The sequence below is a fragment of the Falco peregrinus genome, chromosome 6, assembly GCF_023634155.1.
Source record: "Falco peregrinus isolate bFalPer1 chromosome 6, bFalPer1.pri, whole genome shotgun sequence".
Taxonomy (NCBI): Eukaryota; Metazoa; Chordata; class Aves; order Falconiformes; family Falconidae; genus Falco; species Falco peregrinus.
In genome coordinates this window covers 59,565,177-59,590,569 of record NC_073726.1, presented here as the reverse complement: position 1 = coordinate 59,590,569, position 25,393 = coordinate 59,565,177, and the positions used below count along the sequence as shown (strand labels likewise).

The 25,393-nt window shown below is 48.6% G+C and overlaps 1 protein-coding gene across 3 annotated transcripts in view; it reads right to left on the bottom strand.

The window, feature by feature from the left end:
• Positions 1-15,577: 15,577 nt before the first annotated feature.
• Positions 15,578-25,393, bottom strand: part of MYH9 (myosin heavy chain 9) — a 74,367-nt gene continuing 64,551 nt past the window's right edge. For all 3 annotated transcript variants that reach the window (XM_055807386.1, XM_055807387.1, XM_055807388.1), the window contains exons 30-41: positions 24,880-25,032; positions 24,273-24,521; positions 23,560-23,772; positions 21,747-21,959; positions 21,230-21,391; positions 20,418-20,546; positions 19,985-20,073; positions 19,659-19,782; positions 18,349-18,557; positions 17,817-17,925; positions 17,302-17,474; positions 15,578-17,111 (exon numbers count right to left, since the gene is read on the bottom strand). In XM_055807386.1, coding sequence (XP_055663361.1) covers positions 16,994-17,111; positions 17,302-17,474; positions 17,817-17,925; positions 18,349-18,557; positions 19,659-19,782; positions 19,985-20,073; positions 20,418-20,546; positions 21,230-21,391; positions 21,747-21,959; positions 23,560-23,772; positions 24,273-24,521; positions 24,880-25,032 — 1,941 coding nt within the window. In that variant the 3' untranslated portion in view covers positions 15,578-16,993. The remainder of the gene's footprint in view (positions 17,112-17,301; positions 17,475-17,816; positions 17,926-18,348; positions 18,558-19,658; positions 19,783-19,984; positions 20,074-20,417; positions 20,547-21,229; positions 21,392-21,746; positions 21,960-23,559; positions 23,773-24,272; positions 24,522-24,879; positions 25,033-25,393) is intronic.

The following is a 25,393-nucleotide window of genomic DNA, read 5'->3' as shown; positions in this document are numbered from 1 at the left end:
TGCACCAGTCTTCAAAAACCTAAAGCCTGTTCATCAGCCCTTTTGTATGTCTCCATATTTTTGCTCTTGAGAAACAAATTTGGGGTTCTCAACAGAAATGTAAAGTTGATTTTATTACGCAGCTGCTGTCAGGTAGCACCAAGGATGATGTCTGCTCTATAATGAGGAACACACAGGCAGCCTGTACTGTCCTGAAAGTAGTCTGGAAGCCGCGGCAACTTAATGGAGAATCGAATCTGTAGATCATAATACAAATCTGTGGTTGGCTGTATTGCGGGATGAGAATGGCACTCTTCCTCCGCCTGCCAACGCTTTGGAGAAAAAGGAGAAAACCAGGAATGGAGGTGGTTATTGTGAGTCAACACATATAGGAGGAAGCCCTTCTTGACATCTCTAATATCACCATGTATAACAAAGCCTGCAGACCAATTAGGTTAGCTTGGTGTGTCTTTACACATCTGCTGATCTTCATGAAATGACAGAGCCTTTAGGTTTTGACTGACAGTTACAATACGTGACTCCGGTCTTCCCATACACCATGTTTTTCCGGATCCAAAAATAGTTTTCAAGGCCACGTTAAAAGCTATTTTAAGTGGTATGTTTTGTGCTGAGGTGCCAGCTTGTCTCCTCCGGTGACGGGGAAAATCTCTTTTTTCAAAATGATTACAAATCCCCATGGAGTGGCAGGCACCCAGAGGACAATTACATGCAGCTTTTGTCTGCTCACCTACCAAGGGTAAACGCATGTCTTACTCATCTTGACTGGGTTTGATAAAGCGAGCCAGACTGTCAAACAACGTTGAAGGAATGTGTTCAGTCCACTCTTGGCTTGAAAAGAAGCTGAGTTTCTCGTGAGTGGGATGCTACTCGTTCAGAAAAAGCAATGTTTTTGTATTTGTCTTCCTCTTAATTTTAATGAGGGGTTCTAGATGAAAGGTACAGGTTAAGATACTGTCTGTGAGGTGCTGCAGAAGGCTTCAACCTGAAGACAAGTTATGAGTAAATGGTTTGGAATCGAATCTGTGTGTGCACTTGGAGTGCTCCTCTCACTGTGATGTAGGTGTCTGTCTGATACTCCCCTTGAGGGACTTCGAAAGGAGTTGCTTTGCAGTGCCCAGCCTCCATTTTTCTCTTCATCTTCCCCTAAGCCCGTTTCCACCATCTTCTGCCATGCAGGTGCCAAAGCTACTGCCAGTTCCCCCTCGCATCCTGTGTTCACATGGTCCGTGCCACAGAGCAGCACCCAGAAGAGCTCATGGTGCCATAAGCAGGTCCCTTGGGGAGGCATTTTCAGCTGGCCATGGTCCACAGCCTGCCAGCGGAGCAGCCGGGACCACCGCAGAGCACAGAGAACCCTCAGTTATGGTGGGGTGAAAAGAGCTGAGGCAGGGTACTGTGCCCTCCCTGCCAAATTGACCTGCAGTTGCTGCTGCCATGCTTTATGCTGTCGTTTGCTTTGTGTCATTACTGCTGTGATATTTCATGTTATTATTTCTCTAGCTCTTTCCATTTCCTCTTAAAAAAGATTAATGAATTAATCTTCACAGTATGCTTGTGGGATACATAGTATCTCTGTTTTAAGGAGAGGGATATGAGGCATTCCTGAAGTCACAAAAAAGCTTTTGAGCTGGGACTACAATCTTAATCCGTTGATTTCCTTTCACACAACCCAGCTGCCTTTTAGGTATTTGTATGTGACATCTGAGACATACTAAACAGCTGACTCCTCTGTTAACCCTTCCACTGCTGCACAACGCTCTTGCCAAAGGCTCCTACATGCCGTAATTTTATGGACAAGTTTGCAGAGCACTCACCAGTGCTTTGTCTTTGACAGGTCGATGAGAGGCAGCTATATGAAATGCTATCCTTCCAGAGAGCTCTAAGAAGCTGGTATGAAGAAGATAACTTTCTGAGCAGATTTGTATCATTTCATAGTAAAGTTAGGGGGTGTAGTGTGTGTTTCTGCCGCCCCAGAAAGACATCTTCTGAAGGGATTCCTTGAAGGAACATGTGCTGGTGCTGCCATTGGGTGGGAGATCAGGTGGCATGGGATGCTGGCTGTCAAACGCCTATGGAAGTACAAAGACCTGAGTCCCATGACATGCTTGGATGGAGCAGAGGCAATGATTCATGTAGGTTCTGAGACACAGGCGTGAAGTGAGGCACAAACCTGGCTATTAATCTTTGACCCAAAGGCATAGAAATCATTAGGAGACAGTTCAGAGCAAATCTGTCCTCTCCACCACAACTGAGAACAGTTTCTTGCTGCTTCCATCACCTACACACGAGGATGTCTCATCCTGCTGACTAGCTCCCTCTTGCCCTCGCAGCCTCCCGCAGTTTTGCCCCTCTCCTTCCCAGTGGATTTGGTCTCTCTGCTAAGTGGTCAGGGGAGGTTTAGTGGCTTGCCCAGCCCTGCTCATTCCTGCTGTTTCTGTCCTGCCAGCCAAGCTCCTGGAGCCAAACGCTCATCCTCCTGACAGCCGTACTCCCACAGGTAATGAAGTGCTGCCAAGGTAAAGTTTCAGCCCGCACTTCAGTCCTGGTTTTGCAGGAAGCTGTGGTGGAGCTTTCTGTAGCAACAAGCATGGGTAAATGTTGCTCCTTGCTTATCTCAGGCCGGGTCTTTGCTGCAAAATTTTATTAACAGAAGGTGCCTTTTCTCCTCACCGATTAGCACAAAACCAAAAATACATAACCTAAGTCAACAAAATCCAAAGACCTTGTCACCTGACTTAAACCGTCTGCCAAAAGGATGCCAGTCCCCAAGCAGTGGCAGGATGCCAATATCGATGTCACTCTGACGCAAGGGTGCTGTCAGCTGTCAGTCAGTGGGTCAACACCCACAATGAACCCAATCTTTTCCCAGTGCCACCTCTTACAACGAGGACACCTGGCTTCAGCAAAAGCCACTGAGCACCTCAGCGCTCCAGCAAAGCAGCAATGTCAACAGCTGGGAATCAACCAGAGAGCTCAGAGTAAAACCTTCCTGACTCGTTTTCCTGCTGGCTTCAAACATCGCTGCAGTGCATTTATCGTTGCTAATTGTGGTTTGGTCTGTGGTTCTGTGGGGTATCGTCGTATACAAAAGTTGTGCTGTTTCAGGTATACAGATGCTGCTAAAGCAGTACACCACCTGCAGTGCAGATGCAGTTATCTGCTTATATGCAGTTAGCATAAAAATGCTGTCTGCCTGCGCTGCTTGTGGCTGGGAGGATGGGGAATAAAGTAGGGCCTTCGGCGCTTTCACTATATCCCCAAAATGTGTAATAATAGGAAACATGTGAAGAGCGTGTCTGGGAAATGAAACGTCTTTGCTTTCCTGTTGAGATAGCAGAGCTTGACTGGCTCAAGATAAGTAGTGTGAGCCACGGAGGTACCACAGGTAGTGCATGGGGATGCAGACAAGAAGGAAAAAACATTGGCTTTCCCCACCCTCTGGGTGCCAGAGATCAAGCAGCGGGCAAATACTGGCATTTATTCACCTCAGCTGCCTGTGCTGCGTGAACCAGAGGTTGTCAGAGGCCAGAGTCTACGTCAATGGGCCAACAGTAACGACCATTGATGTGGTCCTCTGGTAACCTCACTGGAGCCACAGCCCATGCATAAATACACCCCTGGCTGTGCCACCAAAGTACCTCAGGGCTGTGCCACCCTCTCCGCTCTCAGACACAAATCTGTAGCAGCTGAGTGGCCATGGCATTATTATTCAGCCCACATGGGCACACAAACAAACAGACCGTACGAATCATTATTTGCAACGGCTTGTTTCCAAATCTGCTGGAGGCGCAGCTCGAGAAGGGCAAATGCTCCGCTGGAGGCAGCGTTCGTTCCCGGTGGAACAGGCAGACCGAGCGAAGGACAAGGCAAAACACCCACTGTGGTGGCGGGGCACATCATGCAAACAGAGCGGGTGTTATCATGTAACTCCTGTTTGTTTTCAGTGAGGCACCCTTTTTATTAGGGGCCCCTAGCTAGAACTTAATTTACTACATGGCTGATCTTCGGAGTCAAGGCTGATTGTTTCTCCCTAAACGGTTTATTGAAAAGTGTCTGGAAGCGCACTGTTGCACACAAAATGCCAAACTAAGGTGGTCCTTAACACAGCTCAACTAGCAAGAGGAGCTATCTCCCAGGGCAGTTAATAGCTTGCAGATATTTTCTACAGCGATCCCTGTATCACCTTTCACTTCTGTGACTGAGGCAGGGATAAAAAAAAGGGTGTGCAGTTGAAGCAGGCCCACACCCTGATGTTTCCCAGCTGTTGAAGCCTTCCCTTGAGACAGCCACCATCTGTGCGAATTACAACAGCATGAATTACGGCTCGGGATCCAAGCCACAGGAGTGTTTCCATGATTGCTCCAGCTTTTTGCTATTCCAAGCATTTTGCAGGTCCCTCCTCTTCTGCTGCTAAAGTTTTAGCTCTTTGTGTCCTCCGCACTCGCAGAGCTTTCCAGTTCCATTCCTTGTATTTTCCTTGGTCTCAACTTTCAGCTGAAATTTCCACGTGTCCAACCGTACTTCTTCAGCTTTCCAGACCACAACGCATACATTATAGATGTCTCCCCCTGCTGGCTACTCAGTAGTCAAACATCCATGTCCAGAGGGATATGAGACACCCAGTACTCACTTACGTAAATACGATCCCAAAATTGTGCCCTTAAATTGTATGTTTGCTGCAAAACGTTATCCGTTTTCCTTTGCACAGAAAAGTGCTACGTGAATTTATGATAACATCGTACCAATAAGCACTTGCAATCTGATTTTACCCTTTCACAAAGCTATTTGTTGCTGATACCTCACACATTTCAGATAAGATTTGAAAACGTGCTTCTTTTTTTTTTTTTTTAGTGCAATTTTTCCACTCTTGAAATAGTTATTGCCTCTTGGTCTTCAGATCTAAATTAGAAAACCGCAATAAAGCACAATAAATACTCTACATATGAGCCAAGAGGATATTTTCAAAGTTAGGCAAACCCCGGTTTGTAAAGAAAATCTCCTGTACATGACACATCTGCATAAATACTAAGAGTTTGCATAAAAACCCGATGCGTGCATGAACACAGAGCCAGCTAGGTCAAGAGAACTGACTGCGAGAGCACGAAGAAATCCTTTTCTTGTGATTCAGCGTGACATTTAAGCACTTACTTAACCTTAAGCATGAGAAATATCATTGCAATCAATGAAGTTATTGACATGCTTCTGGATGAGGCAAGTACTCTGGTGCTGGGCTGAATCAGGGCTGTGCCTTGCGTGCACGGCCGGAACGACTGTGCCGGCTGCAGGCAGGGGAAGCTGCCTACATCTGTCTCGGAACATGTCCATCTGCCCTGCCAATTGCCAGTGCTCTCTTATCTCCAAGAAAATGAAATTATATCAAATGCAATTTGTAGCCCCCACTGAAAAAAAGGCTAACCCTCCCTCCCAGAATCATCAAAAATCCAGACAGCACATAATCTGCTACAGGAAATCCAAACGCCTAATGCAATTTTATAGGCGGCTGGAGGGTGCCAGCTTTGCTAGCCCACACAATAGGTTGCAGATTTCTCTGTGGAAAACAACAACAAAAAAACCAACCCCCCCCAAAAAAAGAGTTGGGGGGAGGGCTGGACTGCAGCTCTCCTCGGTGCCTCTCAAATCTTGGGAACTTCAGCTGTGGCTGCTGGCATGAAGGGGCCGCTAATCCCGCAGTCTGTAGCAATCAGAAACACAGCCATATTTAGTCATGTTTTCCAGCCCCTTCTCCTATTCCTGCCTGCTGAACAGCCATTTGGAAGCGAGCAGGGCTACAAAGTCAAACCAAAATAAAACCTAACCAGCCCGTGAAAAATTCAGAAGGGGATATCCACAGCCCTGCGAGGCCGATGATAAAACTGTGGTGGAAATCCCTGCCTGAGTGACACGGGAGCTGCCTGGGGACACCAGCCCTGCGCCGCAGGGTCCGCTGACCCAGAAACTGGCTGTGTGGCTCAGGATTACCACTGCCGTGCTGGCCCCACTCTCCCCAGAAACTTGCCTCCAACTTTATTAATACCACTTTTCTTCACAAGTTGCACTCAGATGGAGTTACACTGGTTTGGGTAACACGGGTTAAATGTGGAACAGGGAAATGGCCATTGTCTCCCAAGTACTCGCTATAAATCCAGGCAATTTAAGGCAGAGGGGAGAGCTGGAAGCAATCTGAGCATATACTTCAGCAGTGGGAATGCACAGGTAGGCCACCTAAATAAACATCATTGCCATAACAGGCTATAACCGTGTCATTCTGGAGGAGTCACTATAGTTTTATCCCCAGACTCGCTTGCACTGGTTTTTAAAGACACAGTATCATCTTGTCCCCTTGATTCCCATTCTCCAGCCATCAACCTGGTTGGGTGCCTCAGCTGTACATCTCTTACCCTAATACACTTACCAAATACACGTTGTAATTGACCTCAACGCTGAGTTTCCTCAGTTTGCAGTACGTATTTAGAGGTTAATTACAATATTCATGTGATGGATCTTACCCTGGGTAACATCCACATTCTGCTTAATGCAATCTTACATACATGCATCTGGTTACGCCCATCTATAAGCTTATATGTACGTTTAGGCACACACACAAACACCCACGTTCGCACACACACACGTAAAGGTTCAAGAAAGCCTCAGCACTGCTCTTTGCTACTCCTTCAGGGGGCTGCTCTGTGCACACAGGCTGCTCACCCCACACCAGTGCCTCTCCCAGGGCCTGCAGCTCCTCCAGCTGCCCGTCCCACCTGGAGGGGGATGCTCTGGCTCCCCGCCACAATGCACGGTGCCAGACGCTGGGCCTTACGGGAGCCCCTGGGCTCCTGCTGTTAGAAGGTCCCTGGGGATTTGTGCCTCGACCTGCAGCGCCCTGTGCAGCTCCCACTGGCCTGGACTGATGGGAACCCCAGCCTGGGTGCATGGGGGCGGTGGGGGGTGTCCACCCCCACTGCAGCTCCTTGCCAGCACCCCTGGATCCTTGGAATTGCTTTCCCCCCTGCATCCCTCAGCCCTCTGCATTTGTTTTTTTTCTTTTTTTCCCCTTTTCTGCAGCAGGAACTTTCCCTTGGAGCCGTTAGTAGGGGAAGGGAGATGAGGAGAAACGAGAGCCAGGGACTCAGACTGTGAACAGGCACAAACTCACCCCTCTGCTGCCAAAACCTCGTTGAAGGCTCCAGAGCTACCGGGACCATGAACCTAGAAGCCCAGGGCTCACCACCCTGCCTCTGCTCAGCCCTCTGCTGCCCCAGCACCCACCGGGGTCTCCGCAGTGTACCCAAAATCCCTGCTCATGCTGCCCATGGCCATCCTGTGTCACCGAGCCCAAAGCCCTGCTAGCACAGACATCACACCAGGTAATCCCTTTCATAAATTGCTCAAGCTCCAACTAAAACCACTATTAAAGCAGCTTTCAGCTCCTCTACTTCAGTGAGATGGCTGCTTTAGAATTAGTTTATAGCAAAGCTCTCTGTTTAATATAAAGCTATTATCAAGCCATTGCCTGGTTCTGAAGAAGATCACCTCATGCTGTCAGCTCCAGGCTGTGACAAAATGCCAGCTTAGGTGTCCAAACAGGACCAAACCAGTCAGAAACAGGCCAAAAAAAATTACCAGCTGCAATAAACTCCTCCTATGTGCTTTCGCCCTCACAGGCGGGTTGAGAGGCATGGGGTCCCCGATCCTCAGAAACAAGCCCCTGCTGCAGCGTGCGGCCGGTAATCAGATTCCATCCCGGCCCAGACAAATTCCTTTTGCACTTCCTCTGTGCCGCTGAGTGCAGCATGCCTGCCTGGGAGAACGGATTATAATCAAGCTCAGTGGGGCTCATAATCAACACAGGTAAGTACAAATCATGTTCCACTGCGCTTTCGAAATAAATAAGGCAACTCCTTTTTGCCTGCTGTATCATTGATAATTTATCCCCTTCTTCCAGTTTTCTACTCATGAGAAATTTCTTTTGCTGAAACCGTTCTTCATTAGTTTTCTGAGATACTGAATTTTTAAATGCATCCCAGTCCATCAGTCACAGCCAGTGTTCTCCATCCACAATTTCCACGTCATCCTCTAAGGCTGTAATTTATCGGTAGGACCCTACCAGATCCACACATCCCCAAATTTTACCCAACAGCTTCTGCATAAGCCTATACCCAGCTGCAGTCATGGGTGTGAGCATTCACTAAAGACAGGTTTTATATTTTCACCACTGGTCTTTCTCCCATCACTGTTTGTCTTTTTTGTTTCTTTTTTTTTAGAGGACAGACCTTCAAATTGCAGGGCAGGAATTGCCACGAGCACTTCTTATTTTCTGTGAAATGCTGTGCTGTGATTGCCCTGGCATCAAAGCATTTGCTGGGTAGTTCAGAGAAGAGAGGAGAGGAGGAAAAAAAAAAAAGAAAACAACAGAAAAAAGGAAGAAAAGACAGTAAATATTTTATCTATTCACTGCTCAGCAAAAGCAGAGAGCAGTAGCATCAAAACCATGAGAGCAGTCATTATCCTGATGCAGTATCTGTCCAGGTTAGTGAAAAGGGTTGTGCTAGTTGCAACCAGGGAGAAGAAAAAGGCAGCACCCGAAAGCTAAGCAGGTAAAGGGAACAAATCATGTCGAAGCAATAGTTTGCTGTCTGTGCAGCCTGTCGCTGCTGCTTGGTTCACTCGCACCCGGTGACTTAAACATGATGGGCTGGCCCTGCTCCATGCACAGATGGGTCCCCAGCTTCAGCCACGCCAGGAGCGATGCAGGGCTGGTAGACCCGGGGACAGGGTGGCTGTGTTCATCCGCAGTGAAGGTGCTCGAGTGGTTGCAGTCAGGCCTTTACCCTCAGCCTAAACAAGAGCCTAAGTGCCTCTTCTTTAGTGATGGTAGGGGGGGTACCCGCCCGCAGAGAGGTAGGAACCCCCTTTGGGCTGGCAGGAGGGTTGCTGGGACCACCTGGAGGGTTGTCAGGGAGTCTCTAACCTGTGCTGGAGGAAACTGAGTGCGGAAGGGAGCTGTGGGATCTTCTGGTTGGCCCCAGGGTGAGTGGAAGCCCTACCTGTCTGCTGCAGCTCTTCTGGAGCGCTCTGCCTTGGTGGGACAGGGCTGTTTGAAGCTCAACTTGAGCCCAGAGAAAGTGCACGAGCAAGGCACAAGCACAGCCCGTGGGGCTGTTGGTGCTGGGAGGGACCCAGCCCGGCATGCAGCCGTACGGCAGGCACCAGCCCCATGCTTCGCCTGCCGCAGGGAACACCGGGAAGCCCAAGCTGCGTGGCACCCTTTGCAGCTTATGTGCCTGGCCCTAGAAGAACCAGGCAGGAGGGGTTCCTGCCTCTGAAATACACCTGCCCCAGGGACACCGGCACAGGGCTCAACCCCACGCCCCAGCAAGCTGGACTGTGGCCAGGAGGTGCCCCGCGGGCTCCCACCCCGGCACCTCTCACCCACTGCAGCACAGCCGCCCTCTGCCATGGCCGGGAGAAGAGCGCTGGCCTTTCCAGCCCTGGCTCTTCCCACCACGGTGCCTGCTGCAGGGTGTTTCCTTCCTCTGCCTCAGCAGTCAGGAAGGGCTTTGTTCGATGGGGGAACCGCAGCCAGCTTCCCGCAGCACTGCTCCTGCCCGCTCACCGCTGGCCGATGGAGAAGCGGGTCTGGGGAGCCTCCCGCCAGCATCACCCAACCGCCTCCCAACTTCAGGGCAGCTCCCTTGCCTGAAAATATAGATTAACTTTTCTAGGAAATGAAGGAATCCAGCTCGTGCATTTTGTTTGGTATGAATGTCTCGTGACAGTTTATTTTAATCATCTTGCTGCTTTTAATAGTTTGTGGCAGTGTCATGAGGCAGCCGTTCCTACTGGGTGAGCGGTAGGTACTGCAGCCCTGCGGAGAGCGGGCATCCCATAGCACAACTCACGGAGGTGGCGGGGGGATGCTGAGGGAAGGTTTTGGGGGACTGCTCTGTCAGATCCTGGACAGCAGAGCAGGAAACAGCTGCTCTGTCTGCCTAGGGGCCCAAGACCTTGACATCTCACTTAAGAAAGAGGCTATTTCCAGGTGATCCTGCATGATAATCCCGGATGCAGCACCACCCATGCTGTGCCCCATGTCCACGCAGCAGGTGTCCACCTCCTCTTGCCATCGCACACCTCTTCACTCCCACGTTATGAGAGGAGCCACAGAGAAGCTGCAATCTGGTCTCCCTGGAGGGAGATGTTCTCCCTAACGCTCATCCATCTGCTGCTCAAAGCAAACAAATCGGGACCCTCCGCGGGGACCCGGTGGCACGCTTTGCTCATTCTCAGTGTCCCCCTCCCAAAGCTATGCCAGGGCCATGCTACACCCTGTGAGGGGAGGACCAGCTCTGCAGGCCAAACTGCATATGATGCCACATCCTTGGCCGCCAAAGTGCCTGCACGGGTCCCATCCGTGTCCCGATGCTCCTGTCAGTGGGGCCACGTGCCCCAGTCAGCCCCACAAATGCAGGCACTTGTCCCCAGCCACTCTGCCAGCTCTTCTGTGCAAACCGCTCTGGTTTCCTCACGTTCTGCCCAAGGAAGCGGCGCAGGCAAAAAACCTCTGGGGTGGGTGAGGTTTTACTCTCAGTGTAGATTTCTTCTTATGCTGTAGAGATACTGTACGTACCCTCCCATGGAACAGGCCTGCTGGCTGCACGGGCCAGCTCTCCTCCAAACCAAACTCGCTGGCTGCAGCAGCGAGGTGAGCACTTCCCTGAGCAGGGGAGCGATAAACAAAGGTGCAGATAAACTCCCTTCAGTTTCACAGCAGGGGCCTGCGTAAAGATGGACGGCACAAACACGGCACCTTTCCTCACGTGGGGTCCCCCTGCAGTTTCTTGACTGCAGATCCTCGCTGGAGCGTAAGCCATGTCCTTGAAGTCATTTCCCAGAAACTTTGCAGGTGAGAGGGAAGTGGTGAGCCAAGCTTCAAGCAAAAGCTGATCAAGAGCTTTATCCGTGCCTTACCCACAAGGACACATCAGGGCGAGACAGCTGGGTGCCTCGTGCTTCCAAAAACGATGAGCTGGCGAGCTGTGCAGCACGCAATTACATCGACAGCAGAAAGGATCAAAAGCCTGCACAGCAAATTGGGCTGTACGTTACCTCGTTAAAACCTATTTTGGCTGTACCAACGCCTCTGCTTCAAAGCCTGCTACAGTTCATAGTGACAACATTAGCACTTCTTATGCAAGCCAAGAGCCTTGCCCGAGACTGGAGCCGGGTCTCCTCCAGAGGCGAGCTCCTCACACCTGCACCAGCCACAGGGGAGGCTTTGGGAGGCAGAAACAGGGTCTGAAAGAGCAGGCTCCAACCCAGGATGAATTTGGCTGCGCACGTGCGGTGCATGCAGCCTCCATGCCCCTCTCGGCCCCAGTGGGGAAGTTTTGAGAGGGAAATGAAACAAGCTTTTGACACATCCCCTCTGGCCACGGGGCAGCCTAGGGACACTACAACCATTCAGCAGCCTGCAGGGCTGGAAAGTTTTGCCAGGGTCCTCTGAAGCCCCAGGGACAGCCCAGGATTGAGAAAAAGTTCTGAGAGGGAAGAGCCTGGGCTAGGAGGAAGGATGCTTCCCTTGCTGCCGTGCCAGGAGCACTCTGTGCCAGGAGTTTGGGAGAGGAAAAGTGAAAGGTGGGCTTGGCTCTGGTACGATGCTGTCTCTTTATAAGGCAAGATGGGGAAATGGTTCCCTGGATACAGTAGGAATAAAAAGCAGGAAGCAAGTTTCTTTGATCACAGCTTCAAGGGGATGGGGTTTTTTCCTCCTTTTTTTCTCCTCCATCAAGTCATCACTTCAGCCACAAAGCTGGTGTAGGCTGCCCTGTGGGGCCGGCTGATCAGTGCACCTCTTGGATATACGGTTCAGCATCTCGCTGCTTCTAGACAAATCTCTCAGCTGACCACCACCAATGCCCTCCACTAGTACTTTGTCTCCAGTGAGACTTTTTCTGGCCACAGAGACCTACTTTAGCCTCAGCCTTACATGAGGTCTGGGATTTGAGTGATGCCTCCTCTCCTAAAAAGGAGCTGAAGGAAGCAATCCACCCATCCTGCGTGCTACACCCTGCCATAACACCCTTTTCCATGAGGCTCTGCACAGTTTCAATCAAAAGTCAATTAAGGCTGTAGTGAACAAAGCCATCCACAGTACAGCTGCAGATTAATTAGCAACACGCAGCCATATTGCGGGTAACACAGCACTGCGAGGCCAGCCACTCCATCATCATCAGTTCTCCATTTCCTCCCTCGCTCTTCCTCAGGGCTGGGGAGCTGAGCAATAGCGAAACCCGCAGGGCAGACCCCTCCCGTGGGGCACGAGCGGGGCCCTGCACCGCGTCCCGCGGGCTTCTGCTGCCCGTGCGGCCTCAGCCACCGCAGGTGAGCGGGGAAGGCAGCCTGCCTTACGTGCTCCCTGTGCACAACCAAGTAATTGCCCAGTACAAAGAGTGACCGTATTTTTCCCAAACTGAGCTTTAAGTGTCCTTCTCTGCCCATTTTATTTTAGTTGAAAGCACCACAGCCCAGCTCTCCCCAATGTCAGTGAGAGAGGCTGCTCCACTGCAGGGAGCTGGCTGGAGAAGGGGCTCCAGCACATGTCCTCTCGTGTGCCAGACCACCGCTGCTCGAGACATTTCATGTTTTTCCTCTTGCTGCATTGCTGTTCACTGTTTTGCTCAGCCACACTGGCTCAAAATGGTAGCAAGGACAGGAGAGTCACAGATTTCAGACTGGAGAGGTTTGGGTTTTTTTTCTCTTTTTCCTTCTGCTCTTGCTCCCACTGCTGGAACATCAGGGGAAGAAAAAACTTGGTCCAGACAGCAAACACTTATCTGCTAGTATTAGCTGTCCATCCTGGAACTGGGAATATTGTCTGCAGCTGTGCTGGGAGCCAAGGTTCAAAAGGTTCAGATCAGGCTCTCCAGGGAAGGCCATGCAGCTGGGATCCTGCCAGCAGGGTTGGGACAAAGCCTCTCCAGAACAGGCCGAGCGGCTCTCGGGACAGGGCTGGGCTTCCAGACGAGCCCCATAGCTGGCCAGGATGGGGGACCCACACCAGCTCCATAGCTTCCTCCCCACACCAAGCACCACAAAGCAGGCCGTGGACCTGCAGGGATGGATGCTCCTGGACAGCACAAGCCAACAATTAACACTTTGGAATGCCCTGGGGCCCACTGATGGTGGTTGGGCTGCGGCAGCAGGCAGCAGCAGGCATTCAGTTTTGTCTTGCTCATCCCACTGCTCCGGGGCCTGCTCCACCCTCCAGGCAGGGAACGCTGCAGTTTTCCACCACAGATCTCTGCCTCAGGTGCCATCACTGAGCCATCCTAGCTCCACCCTCGGCTTTGTCAAAAGTGATTCTCCACGTACATTAAGTAGTACTTGAGACAACTTGGGAAGGAAATGGAAGAGGGCTAAATCCTAAACCCGGCAGACCAGTGCTGCCGCACGCTCTCCGTGTGGGAAGGTGCTTTGCAGCAGGCCTAGATGCTGCAGGACCAGCGATTTACCTCCATCACCCTGAGGCTGTGACAGGGCCGATTGCTCTGCCCCTCAGTTCAGCTGTTACAACAGCCTGCAAGGGCCACACTGTAACCTGCATCAATTATTTTTTTTTAGCTAGGTTTATTGTATTTAATGATCTGGTTTACAGATCCTTTGTGCCAGCACAACAGTCCAGTACAGGGACAGGAACGTTTGAAATCAGCTTTACCATCACCCCTTACATCTTCTGTAGCTATACCTGTGTGTGCCCTTCATTTAGACCCTTCCAATGCCTGCTGGGATCAGCCCTGAGGTTGGATGGTGCAGGCAACAGAGCTCCGGCACCAGCTCCCAGGAACAACTCTTTTGTAGGGACCACAGACCAGGTCCCGGTTCAGTCTTTTTCCACTCTTGCTCATTACAGCACTTGTAATCACTCACCTACTCAAAGCACCCCCAAAATCTCAGTAGCACCTGTGTGAGGCATTTAGCAGCTTTGGAGATCTACTGAAGAGCAACTAACCTGGAGCCACAAGAACTTGTTAACTCAAGGTTGCACTCTACAAAGTGGAAAATGTTGTAGGAGACTAATTTTGGCCCTTCCACGGGGATGCACAAGGTGGCAGAAAACTGAAGTACTGTGCCAGTAGAAAAACAGACACAAGTCTCTTTCCATCTCGCACCGGACAGAGCAGTGTCCAAGCAGTGCACCAGCTCATGCACAGCAGTGCAAAGGACACAAAAAGCAGCCTGTGCTTACGAAGGATCAGCATGCCATCAGCACCTGGTGTCACAGCAGTTCTGCTCTCTATCACAGCAATGCCCAGCCAGCTGGTGTTATTCAAGATGATCCTATGATGGGAAAGCAATTTTAATGTAATTTAAAGGGCATGCTGTTCACAAAGACACCCTCCACATTTCTGCAAAACACTTTGGGAAAAAATAATAAAAGCAGTAAACTCCCAGGTGAGAGTAACTCCAGCCATTTTTAACTCAAGACATCAGCAGATGTCTATTCCACACACCATGTGCGCACCTCCATCCCTTCACACACTAATCCCTATCCAGCTTTTTGAAAGCCACAGCCTGTGTAATGTAGCATCAAAAGTTGTTCATGGTCACGCTGACCCCTTAACGTGACTACACCCACTCGCACAGCGGCGCATGCTGAGTCTTTGCCTCCTTCTGCACAGCCCCTGCCCCCCTCCCTCCCCCCCCCCTTTTTTTTTTAAGTTCTACCTACACTCAAGTTTCTTAATTAGAAGACTTCTTCCCTTCCCAACATCTGCTTAGACAGAAATCCCACCCTCTGGGAGCAGCAGACATGCATGCTCCCCTGAGCAGGGGTTTACTATAAGCTGCGCGCTCCCTGCTCCCCGTTTGCCAGCAGCACCGGCCAGCTGCACCCTACCCCTCATGGTGAACACCAGCACTTCCCCATCGCTGCCACCCAGGGTCTGACCCAGCCCCAACCACAACCTCTAACTCAGACCTTCTCACCCAGGTTTAAACCCCTATCAACACAGCTGGAGAGGGATGAGGTTGCAATTACCAGGTGCTGGTGTCACACTCCAGCTTTTTATGCCAAGGCTGTAGCACCCAGAATACACGAGCACCTGGGGCAGTTTAAGGGGCCACAGACCAGAAGATGAATGTCACCACAAGCTCCTTATTCAATTTCTAGTTACCTTCCAGTGACTCCAGAGAGTGGAAATAAAAGCAAAGAAGAGAGTTTGTTTGCTAGTTACAGACTCAGAAATACATTTTCGGGCCAAGAAGAGAACTAGCTTGGCTCAAATTCACAGCCTTGTGTTTTGAATAGGTAACCCTCTGAACGCACACAAACAAGGTGCTGCGTTACCTTCCTCCAAAAGCCCCCGGGGCTGGCCACTGCCAGCTGCCCCAGTGACATGCGGAAGGTACTGTCACACCTGATTTCAGCTGGAGTGCACTCAGCGTGTCACGGGAGGTCTGCAGCACTGCTGACAGGACAGGCCGATGCTCTGACACCACAGCCGCCACCTTCGGGGGTAACAAGTACGGTCTGCACTGCACCTGGGGAAGGAGGGAATGGCAACACACACACACAGACTGCAGCACATGGATAATCTTTATTGGTAACATCAGTGGAGCACCAGTAAACCATTACTGACTGTAGTGGTGACACACAGCTGAGGCACATGCTAAGGCACTTTTATTATAAAAAAAAAAATTAATCTTTTTGTGACAGCAATTGGGACACGAGGCTCCTGCATTTAGAGCGCTTCAGGCATACAGTATGGTGCTTCATATTTAATTATTTTTACTTCGCTCATAAGTAGGTCTAAGTGCAGCATATACAATATGGTTAAGAATACAGGTAAATCCAGCAACCAGTGTACGGTGTAGAAAAGTAAAGACTATCTATATATAACCATGGTCCCAATAGAAAGGCAGTGATAAAGACCTTTATTTTTTTCTTAATTACTTATTACAAGAGATACAAAGGCCTTACGTATATCTGTGCAGATTAAAGGGTTTTTAATATACTCTTAGTCAATGGTGCACAATAACTAATCCCAACCCCTGGTTACAGAGCAGGTGCAAGAGGCTTGGACATGTCAATAAAAGAGGGATTTCCCTCCCCTTACTCCCACCCTCTGCCCACTACCCTATTAAATTCCCCTAGATTCTGTCTATTACCATTAAATATATTTGGTCCCCCAGAGATTCTCAGACAAGCACAAGGACATTGTTCTGCTTCCCCAGTCTGTCATTAACTACTGGTCCGCACTACCTTAGATGAAACCGCTCAGAGGCAGAGACACTAACAGGACATCATTGCACTTCAGAGATCTGTCCAGACAGTAAAAATAAGGAAAAAAAAAAGAAAAAGAAAAAAAACCAAAAAAAGAAAAAGACAACTTTGGCAAGTCCTCCAGGTAACTGGTCCTGAGAGGAGCTTCCCTCTTCACCCCTCCCTGGAAACATGTGAAAGAAGAAAGGGCAAATTGCCATGGCCAAAGCACACCGTTTTTCCTGAAACTGCTCCCAAACCATGTGGGTGGGCAGATTAGAAGAGGCAGAAGTCTGAGGTCACTGAACATGATTGCCGAAAGCAAACAAAGAGGGAGGGGAAAGAATACAGGAAGGAGCTTCCCTGCAGCTAGAACTGAAGACAAAAGGAGATTTACAGCAAAAATAATCTTTCCCTAACCCCACTCCCTCCAAACTGTGTAAGGATTCACCAGCAGACACGGCACAGACAGTTCTACAGGCCTTTGTAGGGGCCAAACTGCTGGTCAGATTTCAGAACCTCGACTCTTTGGCATTAAATACAAAGAAGATTAGGAAACTGGAAAGAGGAAGAAACTAGGAACACAGATGCCCGATGGCTCCAGACACACAGAGCTGGGCTTGCTCTGCAGATCCCCAGCCAATTTAGGAGAGGGTTTGCTGAAAGTCCAAGGGAAGAGGGGAGGGTGGATGGGTCACTCCATCACATGTAACCTGGGTCAAATGGGAGAACTTATTCAGTAGCTTTGGCATCACCAGCGTCTGCCTTGCCATCCACTTCCTCATCGGAGCACTCTCCTGCACCCTTCCTGACAATTCGACGTGTCACGACAAACGGCAGGTCCCCACGCCTAGGGAAAGACAGACAGTAAGTCAACAACACAACGTTTCACCGAGCTCACCAGACAGGACAGGCTCTGGAAAGAGGCAGGGAAGTACCTGGCCACACTATTTGCTGCGGGCAGCTGCCACTGTGGGCAGTTACAGCAAGACTATGCTGGTCTGGCTGCCAAGGTATTGCACAAAATGCTGTGCCTTTACCTGAGTTTGCTTTTCAGGGAGCTGACTTCTCTATTCATTGCATCAGCTGTTTCGGTGGCATCCTCCAGCTCACGCTGGAGCTTCCTACGGGATGCATTGGCTCGCTGGGCCTCCTCCTCTGCTTCCTCAAGCTGGCGTTTCAGCTGCTTCAAGCGCATGTTTGCCTTGTCCGCCTGAGCATGGCCAGGGGGAGAGAAAAAGATAAAGATATCTGTGTTTCCTCAGAGTTACAGCAGCAAAAAGCAGAGTTTCCACAGCCCCCTCTTCCCTTTCTGAAGGGAGCTGCCTAGGGCTTGACAGCTCCAAGATTCTTCCTTAAAAGCATTACATTTTCATCAGTGTCATCTTGTAATTAGCACAGTGAGGGGAAGGAAAAAAAAAGAAAATTAAAAAAAAAAGAGAAATCCATAGGAAGGTTAATGCTAGAGCCCTCTTACATGCAGATGATGCCTTGGTCACAGAAGAGTAATCCTTCCACCAGAAGACTCACCAATGTTGCAGGTAACTATACACACCTGATCTTTGAACTGCTCAGCATTACGCCTCTCATCATCCACCTGCAGCAGGATATCTTTCAGCTTCTTCTCGGCACGGCGCACCTGCTTGCTGGCAGCCTGGCGCTCCCTACAAATGCAGTGACGCTCAGGCAAGAACTTACCTCCCATTCTCCCCACCAAGATGACCTGACTTGGGTAAGTTAGAAACAAGGAAGATGGAAAAAAATCCTCTTAACTTAGGAGAAAATGGGCCAGGAGGCAACGTTTCCCAGAAATGACCAAAAGGCACACTCAGATATGACCCTTCTTGAAGCTAACAGAGGGGCAGCAAGTGTATCACAACTGCTGTTTTAGGAATTACTAAATCCAGAAGCAGCTAGAAATCTCTACAATGAAAAATAAGGAAGGTTTACCAAAATCTTAGTTCTGTACTACCCAGTATACCCATCATGAAGCCCTCACTCAGACCAGTCAGGATTTATTCTGAAGAGCTTAAAATCCCAGAGTGGGTGGGGCCTGTAAATCGGACAGAATTTCTACTAAAACATACTTTGTCTCCATGTCCAGCTGCTCTTCCAGCTGTGCTATCTTTGCTTCTAAGGCTGTGATGGTAGCCTTGTACTTGGACTTTACTGCGCTCTCCATCTCCTGCAGTTTAAGCTTCAGCTCCTTGTTCTGGCGCTCCATCTGCTGGCGAGCATTCTCAGTCTTCTGTGCATTGCTGCGCTCAGCATTCAGGTCGGCGTTCATCTGATCAATCTGCAGAGAGGAGAGGAGGAGTAGTCAGCGTATCATGCATGCCAGCCTGAAAGGCTGATTTACGTCTCAGATGCGTGCTGACACACAAAGAAAAAGGACCCTCAGGGCAAGCTGAATACCTGAAATAACTATGATGCAGAGGGAGCTGTCTGTAGGCAGGGCACTTTCCAAAATACCTTAGTTTATACAGATTTTCAAAGAGATTCCTTGAATAACAGGTTTATCAACTTCCTCTTAGGGCTAAATATGCCAATCCCGTCGTACAATGCTTTCTGGGGCAAAGGCCGTAGTTTAGCACTTAACACAGTAATTATCAGTCTTAGTGAATAACCAAAGTCCTGAGGCAAGGGGATCCAATACATGTGCTTCACTAATTTATCATGTATTTGCTGTCTGTCTACTTCCACTAAAAAGCAGCAGCTTAAAAATACTGACTTTCGAAAGGTGAAACAGCGAGAAGTCTGCTTCCAGGCTGGGGCTCTGGCTGACAGTCAACCAAGTAGAGAACTATGCTCTCATCCACCAGAATGAACAAGCCATTTGGAAAACCATCAGCCTAGCTCCTGGGCTTTAGAGGGGTAAGAAAGCAACATGCTTGACTCCCACAGCTAGACAGATAAAACATGGCAGTGAACAGGCAGATTAAGATCACGGTTTCTATAGCAGCCTAACAAATTCCATATGGTTAGTCCATTTGAAGCAGCACAGAACTAGCAGAAAAGTAATTTTCCAAAGACATTGTGGCACTGTTCAGCACGCCAGGTTGGAGCGGCATGCTACAGATCATCTTTCTTACAATCCCTTAATACAGAAAAAAGGGACTGGGAGGTTTTTTTGGGTGGGGTTTTTTTTTAGTAAACCTGGGAGACTGTTCCAGCTACCCAATGATTTAAATGACCAAAACCAGTGAGTTAACATCAGCTCCGACTGCCCAACCTATTTTCTGTATTGTGGTATTCAGGTGTTTTATCTTGCTTGCATCTACAGACTCCTGAGGGCCTGTACTGTACACCAAGCAGCAGGTGGCATTACTCAGAGTGCAGCCTGACAATTTGCACAGACTAGAGAACCCCTACTGGCACACACAGCCTGAACAGGTACCTGAAGATTTGCCTTCTTAAGCCGGTCATTGATTATCTCTGTGTTACCCTGCTCTTCTTCTAACTCCTCTTCCAGCTGAGCTATCCGGGCCTCCAGCCGTCTCTTCTCCTCCATGGCCAGCGCTCTATAGGACACAGAATCGTTAAAGCAATGTTGGTGGCATTAATGCCCTGGGGAAAATTCCCCATTTTTGATTTTACAAAATAAGCTCAGTCTTTCAAGACCAATGGGGATACAATGCATGCTGCAGTCTACACGAAAATAACAGCCTGCAAAGTATTTTCTCAAACCAGCTCCTCCACCCTTAAACATGGAACATTACTCACCCTTTACCACTGTTGTTGGCAATCTCATCAGCCAACTCATCCCTTTCTTGCTGGGCCTGGCGCTTGGCACGCTCAGCAGCTGCAAGTTCCTGGAATGAAAACGAGACAGTCAGCAATCCAATGGGAAGCTACGAATTAATGCAGCATAGGAAAAAGCAGTTACTGGTAATGGGTGGTATGGTCTCTAGCTAGATCCTGGCTTAAATATAAGACATGGTCTGTTCCCCACCCACCCCACAGCTTCCTTTGTTTTGCACGCTCCTATCACAGCTGTCAAGAAAGGGCCAAATTCTGCATTTTGAAGTGGACCTCATATTTGAGCAAAGCAAAAAGTACAAAAGAAAGGAAATAACCACTTGAGCTTAGACTGCTACAGTTAGTTCTTGGCCAAAGAAAACAAACCAACCCTTGACCTGCATACATATTCCATTACCTCCTGCAACTGGATCATCTCTGCCTCCATGCTCTTCAACTTCTTCTCATTTTCTTTGGCCTGAGCCAAGATCTCTTCTCTGGAAGTACGTGTGTCCTCCAGTTCCCGCATGTAATCCTTCATTTGTGCCTGAAAAGGGAGAAAAACGTTAATTTCAGAGCAACAACACTGACAAATCACGTTTTTTATCTTACAGGAAACACAGAGGGAAAACTGAAACACTGATTCATTAATCTTCAGCTACTAAGAAGGTTGTTAAAACAAAAGGAATCATCCTTTTCCCGTTACACAAGTATCAAGGAGAAGCAGTAATGGAAGCAAACAGGACTGCTTAAATCACAGAAAGGGAAAAAAAGTGTCAGATCTAGAAAGGGGGGAAGAGAGGGGACAGGAAGCTTTGTAGTGAAACAATGGAACGGACAGCCTAGGGAGGATTTGGAGTTTTTCCTAAGAAGAGATCAGACAGATGCCTGTAGGAATTACAAAAGCACAACAGAACTGTCTTGGGGCAGAAGGCCTAAATGATAGTTAAGTTCTTCTAGCTTCGCAGCTCTGCAATCCCTTCTAAAAAAACTGGCGTGAGGCAAGCACTAGAGTGAAGTCAACTTCCCTTACAGCTTGTCTCCCAGAGTTAAACAGCCAGATTGGGGTTAGAAGGATATTTGAAATGCCAATGAATATTTTGTGGTAAACTGCTACAAGGTTCTGCTGCTCTTGTGACACTGATACACGGTTCTCATGAGGTGAGATCTTGTATCCCACTTCCCTGGGTAAATGCTCTACACTGACAGCAAAACCAGTTGCAGTCTCACCTGCAGTTTGCGGTGCTGCTTGATGGCTTCTTCACGACTCTTGTTAGCAGTGTCTATATGGCTTTCCAAATCCTTCAGGTCCATCTCTAGCTTCTTCCTGGCAGCCACAGCAATGGAACGCTGCTTTCGTTCATCATCCAACTCCACCTCCATCTCCCGCACCTGTATGGAGAAATACAGGCATCAGCATTTCAGCTCCTCGATTTCCCAACAGCCATGTTACACATCCCCCTTTCAAACTGTACATAAGTGCAAGCATGTGACCTGTTTTCATTCTTCCTGGCAGGGGAATGGGGCTAACATTCCTCACTAATAAAGCCACATGGGTTCCTTTGATAGACAAAGGCTGTTTGAACAATCATGCACACAAGGGGGAAATTCTCTCACAGCTTTGCAGTGCTGCCTGGAGAGTTACCATTAACAAGAAACTGTGGATTGGCACTGTCTGTCTAACCATCTCTGGACACAAGTGCCTTTGTGTACAGAACACTTTCAGGATTTACAGAGCAATTCTTACTTGTCTAATCAGCTGTTTCTTCTTCTCTTCATTCTGTTCATCACGGCCCTGGAGGTCCCGGTCAAACTGTGCCTTCATGGCCTGTTGGTTCACTTCTAGTCGCAGTTTGGCATCCTCTGTGGCCTGCAGTTCATCCTCCAGCTCTTCCAGCTGTGTCTTCATCTCCTCCACCTGCTGCTCCAGGGCTCGTTTAGCCTTCTCCAGCTCATGGACCTACAGCACAGTACCACACATGAGGTTTCCTCAAAGAGTGGAGACAATTTCATCTATCCTAAGAGCAGAAAAATCTAAGAACAGCCACTCGCATAAGACTATATGCAAGAACACTGCACCCATCCCTTGCATTAGGGCAGAGACACCCCTCAAAGCCAGCTGCTAGCATCCCTGCAAGCTGCCAGCGTGAATCAACTACCTGTCGGTTCTGATCACGTAGTGGCGGTGGGGAGAAAGAGGAAAGCATTTGTTAGCCCAGTCCTGACCTACTGCAGACTCAGAGCTGGACACCTCTGGATTTGACAGAATAAAATACTTTTTAGCCTCTGAATTTTTTAATTTTCCTTCCTGCTTACCATAACATCTTTTGTCTTGAAATTTGAGTTACTGTCTTCCATCGCCTGGCTAATCCCTGTATTTCACATATCAGGCTCGCATCATACCTTCATCTCTGCCACAATACCAGTTAATTTTTAGTTTGCCACTACCTCAACTGGGCCAGTTCCAGGCTCTTCCAACCCATCTTTCTCACTTGCTTATCTAATAACAAACATAACGTTCACAAACTTACAGTGTGTCCAGTATTCTCTACAACATTCCTCTGTGTTAACACTAGCATAAGCTTCTTGCATTATTAAACTAATAGTATCACCTGTGTGACATTTCCTGCCCAGAAATTTGAGCCATTGGGGCCCACATCTGTGGCCCAGAATGTGCCATTTCCTTGCCTCAGTAAGTCTGCAGATGACACCAAGCTGGGTGGGAGTGTTGATCTGCTTGAGGGCAAGAAGGCTCTACAGAGGGTTCCAGACAGGCTGGACCGATGTGTATGAGGTTCAACAAGGAGAAGTGTTGGGTCCTGCACTTGGGTCACAACAACGCCGCACAGCGCTACAGGCTTGGAGAAGAGCAGCTGGAAAGCTGCCTGGTGGGAAAGGACCTGGGGCGCTGGCTGACGGCTGGCTGGACATGAGCCAGCAGTGTGCCCAGGTGGCCAGTACCACCCTGGCTTGTATGAGAAATGGTGTGGCTGGCAGAACAAGGGAAGTGATTGTCCCCCTGAACTTGGCACTAGCAAAGCCACACCTCAAACACTGTGTTCAGTTTTGGGCCTCTCACTTCAAGAAAGACACTGAGCTGCTGGAGAACGTCCACAGAAGGCCAATGAAGCTGGTGAAGCATGTGGAGCACAAGTCTCATGAGGAGTGGCTGAGGGAACTGGGGTGTTTAGCCTGGAGAGGAGGAGGCTTAAGGGGGACCTTACTGCTCTCTACAACTACCTGAAAGGAGGTTGTAGACAGGTGAGGGTCTGTCTCTTCTCCCAGACAACTAGTGACAGGAAAAGATGTACCAGGGAAGGTTTAGATTGGATATTGGGAAAAATTTCTTCAGTGAAAGGGTGGTCAAAAGCATTGGAACAGGCTGCCCAGGGAGGTGGTGGAATCACCATCCCTGGAAGTGTTTAAACAAAACATGCAGACACGGTACTTCAGGATATGGTTTAGTGATGGACTTGGTAGTCCTGGGTTAACAGTTGGACTTGATTATATTAAAGGTCTTCTCTAACCTAGATGCTACGATATTTTAACTTCATACTTACACTTTTCCCAACATCATCCTTTGAACTCATCAAGTCTTCCATCTCAGCACGGAACTGTTTATTGACTCGTTCCAGCTCAGCTTTCTGCTCTATGGCTTCTTCCAGGTCTCTGGCCAAGGAAAGGGCCTTAGTTTCCTTCTCACGGGCTTCTGCCTCAGCACGGTCCCGTTCTTCTGCATACTTGGCAGAGATGTTCTTCTCCTCTGCCAATAGCTACAAGAGCACAGCATCAGTATTCTGAGAAATTACTGACAATTTTCTAACAAGGTAAGCATGCATCTTTTTGTTAGCCTTTCTTAATACTGTTTTGCCATGGACAGAAGGAACCAAGAAAACACAGCTTCAAAGAACGAAGCATGCATTTTATATTTTTATTTATTTATTTATTTATATGCACATTTAATAGCTGTGTTGACCCCCAATTAACAAAATTCTGAATCCCTAGGCCTCCAACCTATCATTTCCATCTGTCTCTCAAAGATGATCTACAAACAAGATTTTGAACTCGATCTTGGTCTTGATATAAATGTTATCCCTTTGGGAAAAGGAGCATCACTAAGCTTGCTATGCATAGAACAGAATTAACTTAGTTCTATGAAAGCTTATTTCTCCACTCTATGTGCTGTATCTTAGTTCAGAAATTGCTTAGGTATTCTTAAAGCTGACCTGTCAATAAGATGCACCTACTGAATGCCCAGTGACTGAAGTCATACCTGATCAAACTTCTTCTGCTTCTTCTCTAGGTTGGAAACTATCTGCCGCTGATGATCCAGGTCCACGGTGAGGTCATCCAGCTCTTGCTGCAGACGAGTCTTCGTTTTTTCCAGCTTGTCATAGGCAGCTGTCTTCTCTTCATAACGCTGGCTCAAACCCTCCAAGTCCTTCTGCAGCTTCTTCCTGGCTTCCTCTGCTGACTCAAGGCAGCCCAGACCATCATCCATCTTCTTCTTTGCATCTATTGCCTGAAGGACAGAAAATATTGCACATGAAACCATGCCACTAATAGCGTGCCAGTTTACTGGCACCAGAAGTTGAGGAAATAAATCTGCTCATTTCTGAAGGTACTACTCCCCCTTCAAATACTCCTATATGACTGAGTTCCCAAAGGAATTCCTGGATAGAAATCTACAAGCAGTTCATATGATTATAATCAGAGACTTCTTCATTTCCTTTCTCGCCCAAATCAGCAGTATCACCTTTCCCAGGAAAGGTTCTGTTACTATAAGTCAAATCTGCATTTAGATTTTACTTCCGTCAAGAGAGACCTGCACTTAACACTTCTTCTGAAAAGTCACCGGTCATGTGATGCAGACTCTGTACCTGTTGCTGAAGAATAGAGATCTGTTTCTCTAGGTTTCTCTTTGTCTCTTCTTCTTCTTCCAGTTGCTCTTTGAAACTGTTCTTCTCATCCTCCATCTGCTTCAGCTTAGTGCTGAGGCTCAGTTTTAGGCGAGTCTCCTCCTGCAGCAGCTCCTACAAAACAAACACCCCAGTGGAATTCAGCATCACTCCTTGGCTTTAAAAGCTCACAGTCCTCACACCCACTCTCTCCAGAATGAGTAGTTTTCAAGTTCAGTCTAAGTATGCAACCTACTTTAGAGATAAGACAACTGAAGACAAAATTTAAATAACTGTCCTCCAGTGAGTCAGTATAGAAACAAAATACTCAGAAAGGTCCTATTCTCTCATATACTCTAATGATTAAAGCATACTACTTCACCACACAAGCCATCTACAGACTTTTCTGGAGTCCTCTGCGTAGCACACAAAGCATTAAAACCTTTCCCAACAATACTGTGACCGTATTCTGCTAAATTACTTTCTCATATTCAAG